General features: G+C 41.2%; 1 protein-coding gene across 17 annotated transcripts in view; it reads left to right on the forward strand.

Annotated features, from left to right (window-relative positions):
- DZIP1 (DAZ interacting zinc finger protein 1) overlaps positions 1 to 14,771 on the forward strand; it is a 54,372-nt gene extending 39,601 nt beyond the window's left edge. For 15 of the 17 annotated variants that reach the window (XM_049701022.1, XM_033435124.2, XM_033435123.2 and 12 more), the window contains 8 exons: positions 2,916 to 3,055; positions 6,180 to 6,342; positions 6,633 to 6,762; positions 7,459 to 7,512; positions 9,103 to 9,296; positions 10,454 to 10,584; positions 11,795 to 11,969; positions 13,509 to 14,771. In XM_049701022.1, the coding sequence (XP_049556979.1) occupies positions 2,916 to 3,055; positions 6,180 to 6,342; positions 6,633 to 6,762; positions 7,459 to 7,512; positions 9,103 to 9,296; positions 10,454 to 10,584; positions 11,795 to 11,969; positions 13,509 to 13,585 (1,064 nt within the window). In that variant the 3' untranslated portion in view covers positions 13,586 to 14,771. Of the gene's footprint in view, positions 1 to 2,915; positions 3,056 to 6,179; positions 6,343 to 6,632; positions 6,763 to 7,458; positions 7,513 to 9,102; positions 9,463 to 10,453; positions 10,585 to 11,794; positions 11,970 to 13,508 lie in introns of those variants that run through there. The other 2 variants (XR_004485268.2, XR_004485267.2) reach the window with 2 other exon arrangements.
- The last annotated feature ends 1,836 nt before the right edge of the window (positions 14,772 to 16,607 follow it).

Below are 16,607 nucleotides of genomic sequence, written 5' to 3' on the forward strand. Positions count from 1 at the left end.
TATGGGGGGATTAGGAGCTTGCTCCAGGTCGTCGAGTTTAATTAGTGACAGTGCTGGAACTAAAGTCCAGGTTTTCTGTTTTCCGTAGTTTAATGCAAAGAACAAAGAGATGGAGGAAGGCAAACTGGTCCAGCCACTGCAGGACTGGCTGGGTCGCCTTTGGGGAAGTCTCTTTACCTCTGGTTTTAGAGTCCTCTTGTGAATAATGAGGAGATTGAGTACTAGATGATCAAGTCCCCTCCAACTCAGAAATTCTGTTGTGTTTTGCTTCGTTTTGCGTTTTGTGCATTTGTTTTGTTTTTTTACTACTTGCTTTGCGCTACAATTATTTGCTTACCATAAATGGTGTGTTGTAAGTCTGATGTAACTGATCACACGTGTGCGTTAGTCTGGCCATCTGCTTGGGCATGCTTTAAAATTTTTAATTGGAGGAAATGCTGATCTCTAGAATATTTTATCTTGTTGATCTTGGTGAGCAGTACGTGCTTTATTTAAAATCTTCAGCTCTGATTGTCTTTCAAGTAATTCATTTCACCTTTACATGAAAACTTTATTATTATTTTTTCCTATCCACTCTACCTTCTTTCTCTTGCTTCTGTCGGCCAGCCCCAGCCTTCTAAGAGTTCTTCCTATCAAGGGTTTTCTAATTATTCACAAATGGCTTTCCAAAGCGAGCACAAACAGGTAAAGGGAATTTGAGGACAGAGGGAAATGTTTAATCTTCCATCATTTGGGGGAACTTGGACATCAAAATGAACTTGTCTTCGGGGGTTGAGGGTGAACCCAGACCAGTCAGCAAATGAATTCAGTTACTGCCATCAAAGGCCTTGCAACTCTTCTAGACTGGCCAATCCATCTGGGCATCACTTGACCCCTGCATGTGGCCCCATGTCCCAGAGCCTCTCTTCAAGCTGTGCTTCTGTGTCATTCCTTATATCTGAGATGCTGCCCAAAGAATTTTCTTTGCCTAATTGGGGTGGGAGGCACATCTATTTCCATGGTAGCTCCATGACTTCCAGGTTCTCTCCTGGTACGTCCTTTTACTTTTAGCCCCAGACAGTTGCAGACTTGATGGCCATCCAGCAACCAAAGGCAGTGACAGCTGTGGCTGCAGCTAAGCCCTCTAGATTCTGATGGATTCAGTTCCTAGGACAGAAGTGTTTGTGTGTGTGTGTGTGTGTGGTTTCAGAATAGTGGAAAAACATTGGTGGGAAAACAACAGCATGAATGCTGACAGTATAAAGTTTAAGATTACTTCTGATTTTTATGCATATAGAATCACATAAAATTTCATAATTTTGATTTAGCAAGCCACCAAAGCAAAGTATAGAAAAGCATCATCATGCAGGATTTTCCCTCCTGTTTAATGTACAGATAGTAATTTGACCAGTTTTGCCTTCAGCAAAACTGTTAATTAACGAACAGAAAGATTCTTTACTACTGGACTTGACTAGTATTTAGAAAATATCTTAACCAAAGGGCATATTTTCAAGATCTTCTGCAAATCCACATGCCATCAGAACCTAAAAATTCCATCTGCTGAGGTGGGTAAGACCACAGAACAATGGAGTATCTGTGAGGATCCGCCTGCAGCCCCAGACCTAGGCAGTGGCATCTGGTGCCCCCTCCTTTGGGCGAAGTTCTTTTGTTAGGAGAATAGACTTCAAATGATAATAGTACCATTGTCACATTCTCCCAGATCTGCCTTTGGATGTTCACGAAGGGTCTCAACTACCCAGCACTGAGCCTGTTTCCTTGAGGCTTCAGTTTCCTTTGACATAAGGACTCAGTTCTTCAAGGTCGTTGTAATCATGCCCCTTTCTCCAAACCCTCTTAAACTAGACGTTTTTTTGGTAGGGAATAAAAGGAATAAGGAAAGGAACATTAGGAGAATCTGGCCTGTTATTTTTCTTTGTTTTTAATTATAGGTTGTTTTAAGGAAAATATACTTTTCCTAAGACTTTTTTTAATTTCGTTTTCATTTTGGTATTTTGAGAGACATAATAATCTTCACATTTTGAAATTTTATGTGAACTTAACCTCCACTAAATTTATTATATAAATTTATTATATAAAAACTTAATTATTTAAAAGACATAGGGCTTTTTCTTCATTAAATGATACCTAAACTCTAACTGAATTTAGGAGTAATGAATTCTTGAGGAAGTAGTAAGAATAATTTTAGGATTAAACATTAAACTTCCAAATAAGTTTTTTCGACTTTGCTTCTCTAGAGACCTATTTCTCACATTATTTTCTAGCTATAATTTGATTAAGTGATCAAGAAAGTCTTTAAAGATACTGAAGTTTTGAAGCAGACTTAAGGTAGTTTTTTTTTTTTTTAAATAGCATTACTTGGGGCTTCCCTGGTGGCGCAGTGGTTGAGAGTCCGCCTGCCGATGCAGGGGACGTGGGTTCGTGCGCCGGTCCGGGAAGATCCCACATGCCTCAGAGCGGCTGGGCCCGTGAGCCATGGCCGCTGAGCCTGCGCGTCCGGAGCCTGTGCTCTGCAACGGGAGAGGCCACAACAGTGAGAGGCCCTCGTACCGCAAAAAAAAAAAAAAAATATATATATATATATATATATATATATATATATAGCATTACTTGACTCTTTATTTTTATTTATTTTTTTAACATCTTTATTGGAGTATAATTGCTTTACAGTGGTGTATTAGTTTCTGCTATATAACAAAGTGAATCAGCTATACATATACATATATCCCCATAAGGTAGTTTTAAAAGCTACAGTACTTAAGCATTATATATTGTGCTGAATGACTAAACTATTCAAAAACTTTAAAACATTATAAATGCTTGCTTGCTGTTTTGAAGTTGTGTTTTGCCATTTTCTGCTTAGGGGTTTAATGTATTTGTTTAATTCCTTTTTAATACGTTATAAAAACTTATTTCAGGAAAGGAAAATGAACAGAAATTAAATAACAAGATACATTTAAGGAAAACTTTGAAGAATAACCCTTCCCTCACTAAGGAAATAAGAACAGTCTTGGAGCAGAGTTTGGTGGAGAAACTGGAAACCTTGGGGATTAGTGCAGTAAGTTCACCCACTTTGGGAATATTTGCTCTTTTGTTTTGTCTGTTTGGCTGTACCGCGTGGCTTGCGGGATCTTAGTTCCCCGATCAGGGATCGAACCCGGGCCATGGCAGTGAAAGCGCGGAGTCCTAACCAGTGGACTGACAGGGAATTCCCTATTTTGTTTTCTAAATAAGAAAGGATCAGAGAAGAGAAGAAGGCATGTCAGTTCTGTCACATATGGAGATCGGAGGCTAATGTGACATGATGCATTAAACACTTCAGCTGGCATTCACTGGGTGCCTGGCACCTTTCAGAGAGCTTTCCAGATAGTAACTCATTTAAACATAGAAACTAATCTCTTAGGTAGGTGACAGTATCATCTGTATTTTACAGAGAGGAGAAGTAACTTGCTTCAGGTCACATGTTCGTGACGAAGGAGCCAGGGTTTGCATCCAGGCAGTTGCAGGGCTGCTTACATTCTGATGTTAACTCCGAATTACTGCCTGTTACAAAATCAGCACTTAAGTTACCCTTATTAAATGAATGGATGAATGAATTGTATTTCACGTTGTTGCCAGATTGAATCGTTCTGTACATCATGTTATATATACTCTTTGCTTTTTACATTTTTCATCGCATACATAAAATACACAAACTTAATTGAACAACCTGAATTTATATACCTGTGTGTATACATCACATGTGCATATATGTATGTGTATGCAAAAGTATGTTTGTGCATGGAATGTGCACAGGTATGTGCACATGTACATGTGTGCATAACGTACATGCAATGCATGTATGTTTATGTGTGGCTGTGTGTATGCAGGTCTGTGTATTTGCACGTGTGTGGATATTGTGTATATGTGTGCGCACACAAATCTGTGTATGTATATATGTATACGTGTATATACACATGTGCATGCATTTGTATGTATCTGAATGTATGTGTGTGTATACACATATATGTGTGTATACAGATTTGTATGTACGTGTGGGGGGGGTTGTGTGTATGATCTGAACCACCACCCAGATCAAGAAAGAGATCCATCATTGCCAATACCCTAGAAGACTCTCTTTTGCTTTCCTTAGTCAATATAACTCCGTACCCCCCAGCCAGAGGTAATGGCTATTCTGACTTAGTTTTTTTTTGTTCTTGAACCTCATAGGAGTGGCATCTTACACTGTGTTTTATTTTGCGTCACTTCTTTTGCTTATGATTTTTCCTGTAAGATTCATACTTACTGTTTCATTTAGCCGTAGTTTGTGGTATAGTATTCCATTGTATGAATATACAACATTTTCTCTATTCTCCTGTTGATGGACATTTGGATTTTCAGTTTGGGGCTCTTTTTGGCCATTACATTCTTGTGCATGTCTTTTGGTGGACATAGGCATTCCTTTCTCTTGGCTGTGTATTTAGGAATGAAATTGCTGAGTGTAAGAGTATACATGTTTAGTTTTAATAGGTGTAGCCAAATAATTTTCCAAAGTGTAAAAGTTTACACTTTCCCTATCAGTGTGTGAGAGTTCCAGTTCCAGTCTGCATATGGTTTTTGGGTTATATATTTTATTTGGAACGTTTCCTTTTATCCTAAGATTATAAAAACATGCTATATTTTTTTCCTAATGCTTACATAGTGTTTTTGTTTGTTTACTTATTTTGTCTATCTGGGCTTTAACAATTAAGTTTGGAAACAATGAGTTAGAGATCTAACCTTATTTCCAGTTGGATCAGTTGTCTCAATATCTTTCGTTGAGTAATCCACCCTTTCCTCGTTTGTTCGAAATAGCAGTTTTATCATATAGGACATTTTTATGTACATTTGGATTTATTTTTGGACTTTCAACGGTTCTGCCCTTTCAACTATTTTTTCTATTCCTTTGCTAACACCATACTGGTTTAATTTTAGTAACTTTGTCCTGTACCTTAGTATCTGTTATAGGTCATGCCTTTTTCATTAGTCTTATTTCAAAAGTTTCTTGGCAGTTCTTCCATATTTTGTTCTCCAGTGAACTTTAGAAACAGCTGCTGCAGTTCCAGAATAACCCCTGTGGGGATTCTGATTGGAAATGCCTTAAATTTTGTGTATTATTTAGGAAGAACTGACATTTGTACAGTATTGGGTCTTTCCATCCAGCTGCAGGGTACAGGAAGACATATTGAACACCTGCTCACACAAACAGATGGTAGATCCATAATGACAGTCGATTGTAGGATGTGAAATGAAGGAAAAGTAGAGGGGAATGAATAACTGAGGTCAGAGAAAACTTCTTCTTGGAGGTAGCAGTTGATCTGATGATGGAGATTTCTGTCCCCTGGGCTACTGGGTGGGTGTTGGAGCCGCTTCCTGGGATGGGGAAGACTGAGGGGAATGGTGGGGAGGAGATGGGAGTATGTGTGTGACACTGATATTGAATAAATGAATAAATAGCTCTTTAACTGGTTTTCTTCTGTCTAGATACCCTTCAAATCCAGAAGAATTTTCTCAAATCACCTCTTAAATTATGGCATTTTCCTAATTGAAAACCTCTGAGGATTTTCGCTTATCTGTGGAATAACCAACCTTTAAGCTTTTCATTTTGGCATCAGTCTCCTTTTCTGCTCTCCTCACCCATTCCTCTGTAGCATTAACCACTAGACATGCCTTGACGGTTTCTGTCCCATTGCGTGCCTTTCCCACAAGGTGACCCCACCCATCTGGAACACTCCCTCTTTTTACTTGTTTCACTCCACCCATCCTTCAGGCACAGCCCAACCTCCCCCTTAAGGCTTCTTGGCCCAGTGGGGCCTCTGACAGCCCCTCTCCCTGAATTCTTCTAGCCCTTGTGGACTCATTCAGTCCTTGTCACACACCTTGCACTGTTGGTTAATCAGTCACACACACGCCTTCCATGCATTTGGTCCTGGCCCCTACAGCCCCGTACCTTAGCCAGTCACGTACAATCATACACACACGTTATGTGTCCCACTGCCCCGTGAGCTCCTTTTGGGACCGGGACCGTGTGTTATATGTCAGGGCATCCCTCACCTTACATGCAGCAGTAAGGACGAAAGGTTGGCATGGTTAATGCTGACAAATGTCCATGAAATGAAAAACATCCCAGGATAATTGATTAACTTAACATTTTATTCCTTCAGGATGTACGCGGTATTCCAAGTGACCACTTGAATAGAGTGCTAAGAACCGTAGAATCAGCAAGACATGAGCGAGAAAGACAAATACCTAACATTCAGCAAATTCGTGAATTCCTTGAAAATCAGGTCAGCCGTAAAACTGAGGAGAGAACACTACTGTCCACAGGTAAGCCTGCTACGAACTGCCATTTCATTTCTGCAGATGGGAGCAAAATAGAACAACCGTTTCATAATTTTCGATTGTTCACAAACCTTGGAACTTAATTGGCAACTCTATTATTGTTTGAACCATGAAATGTTGGGTCTTAGATTGTGTTTTTTACATTAAAAACCCCCTGTAGTGTGGAGTCTAGACCCTTGAGACAGGCTTGTTCGTTTCAGTGCCAGCATAGACAGTATTGTAGTATTTTATTCTGCTTTTCACATCATAGAGACTCACGAATGACACTATTCCAGACAGGTACAGTGCTTCTCAAGTGGACACCCTTTCAACTGGAGAAATAGCCAAAGCAATACATCTTCCTCTCAAAAGCAGACAGTTGGTTAGACAAAAACCTGTTTTTACCGATAGGACATCTGTTCCAAAGTGAGTATTTTCACGCCTAAAATTTTTTTATTAACGTTCATCTCAGTCAGCTCGGGCCGCCATAACAAACTACCATAGACTGGGTGGCTTAAACAACAGAAATTTATTCTCTCACACTTCTGGAGGCTGGAAGTTTGAGATCAGGGTGCTGGCACAGTCAGGTTCTGGTGAGGTTTCTCTTCCAGGACCCACAGATGGCCAACCTCTCACTGTGTCCTTACATGCCAGGGAAAGCAAGAGAGCCCTGGTCTCTCTTTGTCTTCTTACAAGGACACTAATTTCTTCATGTGGGCCCCATCCTCATGACCTCATCGAAACCTAATCACCCCATCTCCAGATACCATCACACTGAGGGTTAGGGCTTCAACATATGAATTTTAGGGGGTCACAAACATTCAGCCCACAGCAATGTTTGACCCAACAGAGAATCACACTTGGAATGCTTACCCATCTCTCGTTGTCTCAGGGAGAGTTGCTGCTGCTCACCCTTTAATAAAGCAAAAATCACCAATTCCTTAGAAATATATATATATATTTTTTTTTTTTTTTTTTTGGTACGCGGGCCTCTCACTGTTGTGGCCTCTCCCGCCGCGGAGCACAGGCCCCGGACGTGCAGGCTCAGCAGCCATAGCCCACGAAATCTGTTTTAAATTACATTATTCACTTACACCAGAAATATTTTTCTCTTGCTTTTAGAGTTAAGAAAAATATCACAGAAGATCATTTTCCCAGAAAGTCTTCAACTGTTGCGTGAGTACTGAGGGAGCAGGGGGTGGTGATGTTTAAAAATTCTTTTCACTGAACATTTCTTTCATTGTAAATTAGTATATTCATTGTGGTTCACTAGAGCCATAATTAGTACACATCATATTTAATCTGTGATTCCTTTGTTACATCTTTGTTCCTTTATCAGATATTACCTGGGTCAACAGTACTTATCCTGTGTGGCCTCCATTAACAAGGGGGACCACACCTGAGTCATTTCTGTTATTTTTTTCCCCCAACTGCCCACCTCCTGCCTGGTGTCTAGTAATGTTCGATAAATGCGTGATGTTGCTTTTTAATGTCTGGATCCATGATAGTGTAGCCGGATGATGTTTTAGTGTTCTAGCTCCTTGTGGAAGTTGATAATGGCCCTAGAACTTACTCTCTTAGGCTCTCTTATGATACTAAGAACCCTAGCTCAGTCATTCCTTAACTGTGGGACACTGATTCAGTGGCTTGCCTGTTAAAAAGGCTCTGTTTTCTTATCTGTAATATGGGATGATGCTACCTTTTTCCCAGGATAGTTCTACAAATTAAATGAGAACATATGAAAAGGGCTCAGCCTCAGTACTTGGCACATGTGGGTACTCAATAAATTGTAGGTATATTATTGTTATTAATTGAGTAAAACTAATTTTATAATAATTGAATTCATCATCATTGACTTGTTCTGGCAATATCGATGCTTTATTTCTTCATTAAGGCATTTTGTATATATACTAGAGACAGAATAAATATATTAAAGACAGTGTAAATAATAATTCACCCTTCAGAAGTACTTTTCATGTACATAATCTCATGGGAAGAGCCTTATTTCATGGGATGTAGTGTAACTGAACGTTGTATGGAATTTAGGTGCTCAATGAATTTTTTTTTTTTCTTTTTTTTGCGGTACGTGGGCCTCTCACTGTTGTGGCCCCTCCCGTTGCGGAGCACAGGCTCCGGACGCGCAGGCTCAGCGGCCATGGCTCACGGGCCCAGCCGCTCCATGGCATGTGGGATCTTCCCGGACCGGGGCACGAACCCATGTCCCCTGCATCGGCAGGCGGACTCTCAACCACTGAGCCACCAGGGAAGCCCTCAATGAATATTTTTTAAATGAGTGAATACCACTCTGAATTTCTGTTTCACTTTAAAATGGGGTGATAATTCACGTGATGATACGAATGAGATTACGTATTTATGTAAAAGTCCTTTGTAGGGTGCCGTGTAAAGGTAAGCCGTAAGTAGTGACACTATTTTAAAAGATGACGTAGTCTTATTGCAAAAATATTTTTTTCCACTGTGAAATATTTTTCTTAGGTGTGTGAAAACCAATATTAAGAATATACAGATTTGGGCTTCAAGGAGTAATGTCCTAACTTCAGCACGTTTTGGTAGATACGCCATGTGGCTGGCAGGTCTGGATTTGAAATGACTCTTCGGCCCTTTGTGGCGCTGGCTGCCATCTTGTTCTGTGGCCACATGGGTGTCTATTACGCTCTCTGGAGAAGATTCCCACTGCTTTAAGGGACACATGGTAAATCCTGAAGCTTAGGGAAACAGCGTCCCCTGTTTGGGTTTGGATTTGTTTAGGACCCCTCCCTTCAGTTCAGAGGAAGAGCTGGACGATGGGGACCTCCTCCAGGCCTGTGTCTCGCCAGACTTACTTCCTGTGCTGTCATCTAAAAGCAACAAGAGTAGCTTTGGAAGGAACACCATCAAAAGCGACACTGACTGGACCGAGGGAAGTGAAATTGAGGACTCTGCTGTTTCTCCCAAGCCCACAGGTAAGCTTTTGTTATTGAAAATCCCTCTGGAAATTTTGTTTAGGACAGTGGTTCTCATCTGGGGGCACCAAGCACTGGGGAGTCTGAGCTGAGAAAGTGCCCGAGGAAAGGATGGGGCTAATCCAAAAGCTGCTGCCGCCTAAAGAAAATGGACAGGGCTTAGCAGGTAATTGATATTCAAGTGGAAGGAGAGGAAGGGGTTGGGGACGCCTGGATGTATTCGTAACAAATACAAGGGCTGCTGAAACAAACTACCACATACTCTGTGGCTTAAACTACAGAAACTTACTGACAGGAGCTGGAAGGCCAAAATCAAGGTGGCAAGGTTGGTTCTTTTTGAGGGCTGTGAGGAGAGGATCTAGTCTGTGCTTCTGTCCTTGGCTTGTGGATGGCTATCTCCTCCCTGTGTCTGGTCACACTGACTTTCTCTGGGCGTGCATCTATGTCCAAATTTTCTGCTTTTGTAAGGGCACCAGTCGTACTGGATTAGGGTCCACCCTAATGACCTCACCTTAACTCGATTCTCTCTTTAAAGGTCCTACCTCCAAATAAGGTCACATTCTGAGGTAATGGGGGTAAGGACTTCAACATATGCATTTGGGACACGATTCAACCCCTAACACTGGGTGACCTTGAGAATAACTGTTCTAATACACTGTGCTGCCTTTTGGATATGAGGCAATCCTAAAAGAACATAAGGTCCAAGTCGGTAACTGCTGATAATTTGCTAAGGAGAAGTGACGCTGAAGGGTCATTTTTTTTAAAAAAAGAAATTCTGTTTAGTGCAATGTAAAAATTATATATTTTAAACATATCATATATAATTAGTTTATTGTATATAATTTGTATATACCATGTATTTATATAATTATGTAAAATATAACTAATCATTTAAAGACAACTGGTTTTGAAAACAATATATGAATATCCCATTCATGCAGGCTGCCTCACTGAAATTAAAGTTTCTGACCATGTACTTGAATGAGACCATCCTTCTCTGATTTAAAAATTTTATTCTTCTAGTCTAGAGGAGCATGATTTCCTTAAAGGAAGTATTTGCAAAGCTTAGACTCTCTCAAATTGTTTGTAAGGCTATTTTGGAACTGAAGATAAATATAATTTTTTTTAACTTCACCTATTTTCTGTGGGTCCTATAGGAACCTCCATTAAAACATTAACTGGAAAAGTTGAAAAGACAGTTTCAAATCACAGAAGTGTGAATAAGCCAGTTGGTGGGCTTAATGTTGCTGAGGCGTTCATCAAAAAGGCACAAAAAGAAGATCTAAAGGTGAGATCACTTTTACTCGCTAAGCATACACAAATTCATCTTTTAATGAATATACCTTAATAATTGTATTTTTTACAGTGAAATGTAAAACAAATATAATTATTTAGTATAGTAGAGGTTGAGATTTTTACATTATCTTGTTTTCAGTATCGTATTTCTTCCTATTCCATAGAGGATCAAAGATAGTGAAAGGATAACTGGTAATCATGTCCTATGCTTATCAAGTTCTACAGGTTTTCACAATCCTGTCACGTGTATTATTTGACGTTTGCAGGTATTAGGTAGTTTGTTCACAGAACCTTGTGACTGATTAGAAACTGGGGACTTCAGATCTGAGTCTAGGAACCTTTCTGCCACCGTGGCGAGACCTGGAAGTGAAATAGGGACTTTCAGGGTTGGGAGCCAGAGTCGGTGGAGAGATGCTTCAGGTCCATGACCCAAGCACAGGGCAAAGCCAAGCTCCCCTCCCCGAGTGGAGGAGAGGCCCTGACACACTCCAAGGTCCCACACCAGGCACCAGAAGTGCTTCTGTGGACAGAGACCTGGGCAGGCTCGTCTGTGTTGATGGGGTCTGCCAGTAGTAGTTGCTCTTTTCTTAATTTTTCCCTTGAATTAGATTTCATTCCTCCCCTGCTCATGTGTGGAATCCAGAGCATTTAGTCAAACTACATTCGTACGGTAGTGCCATTTGTGTTACACAGCCAAGAATGACAAAAAGTCACAAAAGGTCAAGAGAGAGCCACCGCGTCTTCCTTAGAAGGGGCGCCCGAGAAACACGCGCTCCTTTAGGTCAGGGCCGTTTCTGCAGGGCCCGCATGTGATGTCTCCTGCAGTTAAATGTCTTAGTATCACAGAGGTAAGAGCCCCAGAGCCAGCCTAGCTGCTCCTTGGGGAGCATCCTGACTTGACTTCTACAACGTAGTGTTCCTGGAATTTGCTAAATTCATGATTGCTGAGTAGGAAACGTTCATTTCCACAGCAAGGAACAGAAAAAGAGGTGATTCCCTCTGCTTTCAAAGCACAGATTTCCAAATCCGTTTCATTTCCCCTCCAGAGATGACCAAATGACCAGATTGGGGGATCCTTTGAGGCTCCCAGCTTCTCATCCTTCAGTGTCTGCGGCTCAGTCTGGCCAACAAAGTGGTCAAGGGGCTCTAACACGCACAGTTTCTTTAGGAAACATTCATTATTCTCCACGTATCTTTTTCAGTGTGCAGATGTGGACGATAATGACTGGGACATATCATCCTTAGAGGAAGAGAAATCTTTGGGGAAAAGAATTGGAAGAGAACAGAAGGAACCTCCACCTGTGAAGAATGAATCAAATTCTGCTCAAGTGCCAAGTGCCTGGGGTGCAACTAACCAGAAAGGGCCAAAGGGAGAAGGTTCGCTGCTTTGGTGTCTAGCAGAAGCCTCTATAAATACCTAAGCTATGCTAATATATTATCAGACAAAAACACTGTTGGCGTAACAACGATCTTGCTTTCCTTACATTATTTTAACAAGGACTGAATGTGAACAACTTACTGATTTGTATATATTTACTAATTTTCTAAAATTTAATTTTAGGTCTAATCCTTAGTCTTTAAATTTCTAAAATATCTATTTTTGCAAACGCCCATATAAATAGTCTCTTCATGCAGATGCCTCAGGAAATTTAAATTTCTGATCATATACCTAAATGAGGCCACTTTTTCTGTCTTCCTGTATTCATCATCCTACATACATTCATCATCATAAATATTTTTATTTGCTTCCAAGGAAGACTCTTCTTGTAGCACTGTAGCCAGTGGGATGAATGACACGTGAAACCATCCACTGCTATTGTTCCTATCCATCCAGGCTAGAGTATGGGTAATAAGTCCAGTAACTTACCTCTCAACCCATTTAATTTTTAAAATCAGAAAATATAATTTGTATTTTTTTCTATCAGAGTAATTCTTCTCCATGCCACCTCTCAGCCCTTCTTCATCTGCGTCCCATGAGCCGTGCCTCTGAGTAACGGGCTCAGACCCCTATTTCTAGGCTCACTGACTTTAGACATGAACTGTGGAAGTTCTGCTAAGACAGAGGAGGATTTGACTCCTTCCCCACTCCCTGCACCTCTCATGCCCCCTCTTCAGGAGTTTTGTTCCCACATCTGTAATTTTAACAAATACATGCACATCTCTACTTACTCTGTCTGTCTGTAGCAGGGTCTCCTGCCTATCCCCACCCCACCCCCACCGCCCTTTGTAAGATGAGCCATCGCTGCCTCTACCTTCACTTGACCTCTTTTCTCCACCAACGTGTCAGTCATAACACTGACCTTCTGTTCTGTCACCGTCATAAGTTTTCTGTGCTTTGTCTCAAGATCCATCCTAATCTTTGAAAAAGCAAAAGACATGTTTATGCTGTGGCGACTCTGTGAGGACACAGGGCCAAGAGGATGCCCTGAGTACATTTCCTCCCTCCGCCCCAATGTCATGGCCCTGCACCCCTTAAAGAAACATTTCTGGAGTCACATGCAAGTGGAATTCTCAGCCCTCTCCTGTTTCAGTGGCTCAAGGCACTTTTGAACTAACTTCATGTTTAAGCTCATCTACCCTAGAAAACCTGGGGTACCGTTTTACCGTTTAATCCCTCCCTGGCTTGTTAATTTTATTCTCCTCTCTTTACCACTGCCAGCCTCCAGGCCCTGTGCTGAATCCTGGCAAGGGGAGGCCGGGCGGAAGCTTCCCTACGAGGGCCCCGTGAGGCTACCCCAGAGACGTGGTGGGACTGTCCGCAGCCTCCTTCACAGTTTGTAGGAGCTAGGGGTGGGGTTGCGAGCAGACTCAGACACGAGTGATGAACTACTGTCTGAAGTGGAGGATTTTTTACAGGCTGGACGGTGTGCTAGTTTCATCACTGGGGCCTCCCCTCCCCCCTCTCTCCCTCCACAGGACCTCAGGATGAATCCAGCACATTGAAAAGCAGCTTAGTAACCGTGACGGATTGGAGTGACTCTTCAGATGTGTAACTGTCACCCCACGCATCAGGAGGCCCTTCCAGACGCCAGCAGTATTGCAGAATCACAGTATTTCAGTGCTGCCTACACGACTCTGGTGCTCCTGCTTGGCGGTATCTCCTACAATAACAAGGAAGCTGACTCTGCAAGAACCAGAGTCCCTTTAGCGGCACCTAATGCAGTTATTACAAAACAAACTGTCAGCAGTATTTTGAAGCATATGAAGGTGTTTAAGACTGCTGCTTAAAAATAATGTGTCGTTGAAGTCATAAGTTTTTTCTTCAGAACAGTACTCTAGTGTTTAAGTGTATTTTTTTTAACTAATCTTTAAGTGAATTTTTTTTTAAACTTCTTATAGCAGGTTTTGGTTTGAATTAGAACCTTTTTTTATATCTTTCTTATGTATGTTGTCACGTTGGAAGTGTTTTATTATAAAGTTCTGTTAGTATCCTTAAAATTAAATTAGTGGAATCAGTGAAATCTTAAAGAGTAGATTGCTTATTTTTCATATAGAAGTTTAGAGTTATAAAAATATAGCTAGGCCCACGTTAGATAACTCCATTTTCCAGAAGTACTTTTACCATATGCAGCTTTGAGCCGTTGTAAGCATGTCGTTTTATTTTAGAACTTTAAATACCATTTCTGTGGCATCATCTTTACCTTGGATATTTTATGAATAAAATGTAGCCAGTTTAAATGTCAGTTAATTTATCTATAAACAGAATAGATCGAGTCAATACTGAATTCATATGTGTCTGTAGTTTTTTTCACTTTTCTTAAATGCCCAACCCATATCCTAAAGTACCTCAAAACTAACTTAATTTTATTCTTAATGTGTTCTTTTTTTTTTTTTTTTTTTTTCTTTTGCGGTACGCGGGCCTCCCACTGCTGTGGCCTCTCCCGTTGCAGAGCACAGGCTCCGGATGCGCAGGCTCAGCGGCCATGGCTCACGGGCCCAGCCGCTCCGCGGCATGTGGGATCTTCCCAGACCGGGGCACGAACCCGCGTCCCCTGCATCGGTTAACAATGACATTGTCAACATTCCAAAAGTTCATATAAACTGTTTTCTGCATTTTTTATACTTTGTGGTACTATCTGTACTCTGTTCCCAAAAAAAGTTACATTTTAGCTAAATGGTTTTTTGGATTTTGGATCTTTCTTCATTTTGCCAACCTTTCAAGTAAAGCCCTCCATTACATCCTTGTGACTGTGGCTGAGTTATTAGAGCTGGTTTCTGAGTTAGGCTTATCTCGTTAGAGGATTTAAGCTTGCCTTGGTAGCTGTGCCGTGCAAACACACTGACCTAAAAGTTAAAACAATGTTTTATCTGTTTCTGCCCCACCAGAGTCCTTTATACTTGTGGGCCACTCTCACCCTTTTAAAAACTTCCCACAAAGGCCAATTTTATGCAAATGTACTCACTTTATATATGTTTCTAAAAGCTCTAATAAATGCTGAATCAAATCTTCATTGTAGTAGGACAGAGATAAGCAACCTACAACAACGCCTAAGAAGAAACCCAGGCCCTTACATTCACTTACTTATTCCACAGAGATCTGTTGAGCTCCTTGTTTGTTTTTAACATGCATTATTAGTTCACTTATAGAACAACTTTGAGACACAGTTATTATAATTTTCTTGAAGATGTGAGAAACAGTTATACAATAACTTCCCAAAGCCATACACTTAGAAAGTGACAAAAGTAGGCTTTAAACCGGGTCTCAAAGCCAAGTCCTGGGTCTGCCAGGTCTTTAATTCCTGAGCAGAAAGGGTTGGGGAAATAGGATGAATGTCCGCTAAGGAAACCCAACAGTTATGTTGAAAAGACCGATCCTTTATCTGTTTAGTCCTGTCATTTTAGATTGCACTAGAATTGGCGTGTTCGTTTTCCTTTGGGCTATCGCCTTAGATTTCTCCTCACTGACACACAACGAATGTGTTTCTGGCTACTGACACAGTGTTTCTGTACTTTGACCCCTTCTCTCCGTAAATTCTTCAGAAGCTAGAACAGTTCAGTACAATCAAAATATTGTCTTCACCAGTACAGCTCTGAAATTTAAAAATTTGTTTTAAACACACACTCACAAAACCCGGCCCCGCCACTGGCCTGTACCACCTGACCTCTCTCCACGGCTTTCAGTTCATTTGTGTCCCTGGAAAAGGTATTCAAGTATTATGGTCTGGAAAAAAAATCATATATATATATATATATATATATATATATATATATATATATATATATAGACACACAGACACACACATATATATACATATGTACATACATATATATATGTGTGTAATAAACTTGTTCTTTTTCTTTCATTGAGCACTTCCAAACAATGTGATTTTCCTTTTTAAGTCTTTCACGCTTGAGGAAAATGAAAATGTTACGGTCACCCATGCTGTGATTAGTATTGGAAAGGGTCTGACTCATAGATTTACACAGACAACCAATTATCCAAAGCTTGAGACTATATTTCACACTAGACTGCCTCAGTTCAAAGTCGTGGTTTTGTCACTCGCCGCAGCAAGTCACTTCAACTCTCTGCTTTCATTTCATCCCCTGCCAGCTCAGGTTGCTACAGCACTTACCTCAGGGGGCAGTTATGAGGATGGAGTGAGTGAGGGCACACGCAGACTGAGATAACTATCGCCCTTACGGGCATGAGGTAAAGGGGCCGGCCCTAGAAATAAAACGGCGTCTGGTCAGAGATCACTGGAGCAACTTAACACGTCTTGAAAAATGCTGTCTCTCCATTACCGGTTAGTTCCACGCACACGACCTGAGCGACACACTGGAACTTGGTCCGTTATTTCCAAGCGGGGCAGGTACAGTGCAGCTCCAGGCCTTCCTCTGTTGGCCCCAAAGTCGGCCATGACGGGCGTCTCCAGCTCTGCTCTTGCCGATGCCCCACCCCAGGATCTGCTCTCTGTACTGGAGAAGCCGGAGCAGTTATTTAAAGCGGACGTGCCAGGCGATGGGCAATAGCGTTTGGCCCTGTTAGCCCTTGCTGGAGCAGCCGTGGAGAAGTAC

The sequence above is a fragment of the Orcinus orca genome, chromosome 18, assembly GCF_937001465.1.
Source record: "Orcinus orca chromosome 18, mOrcOrc1.1, whole genome shotgun sequence".
NCBI lineage: Eukaryota > Metazoa > Chordata > Mammalia > Artiodactyla > Delphinidae > Orcinus > Orcinus orca.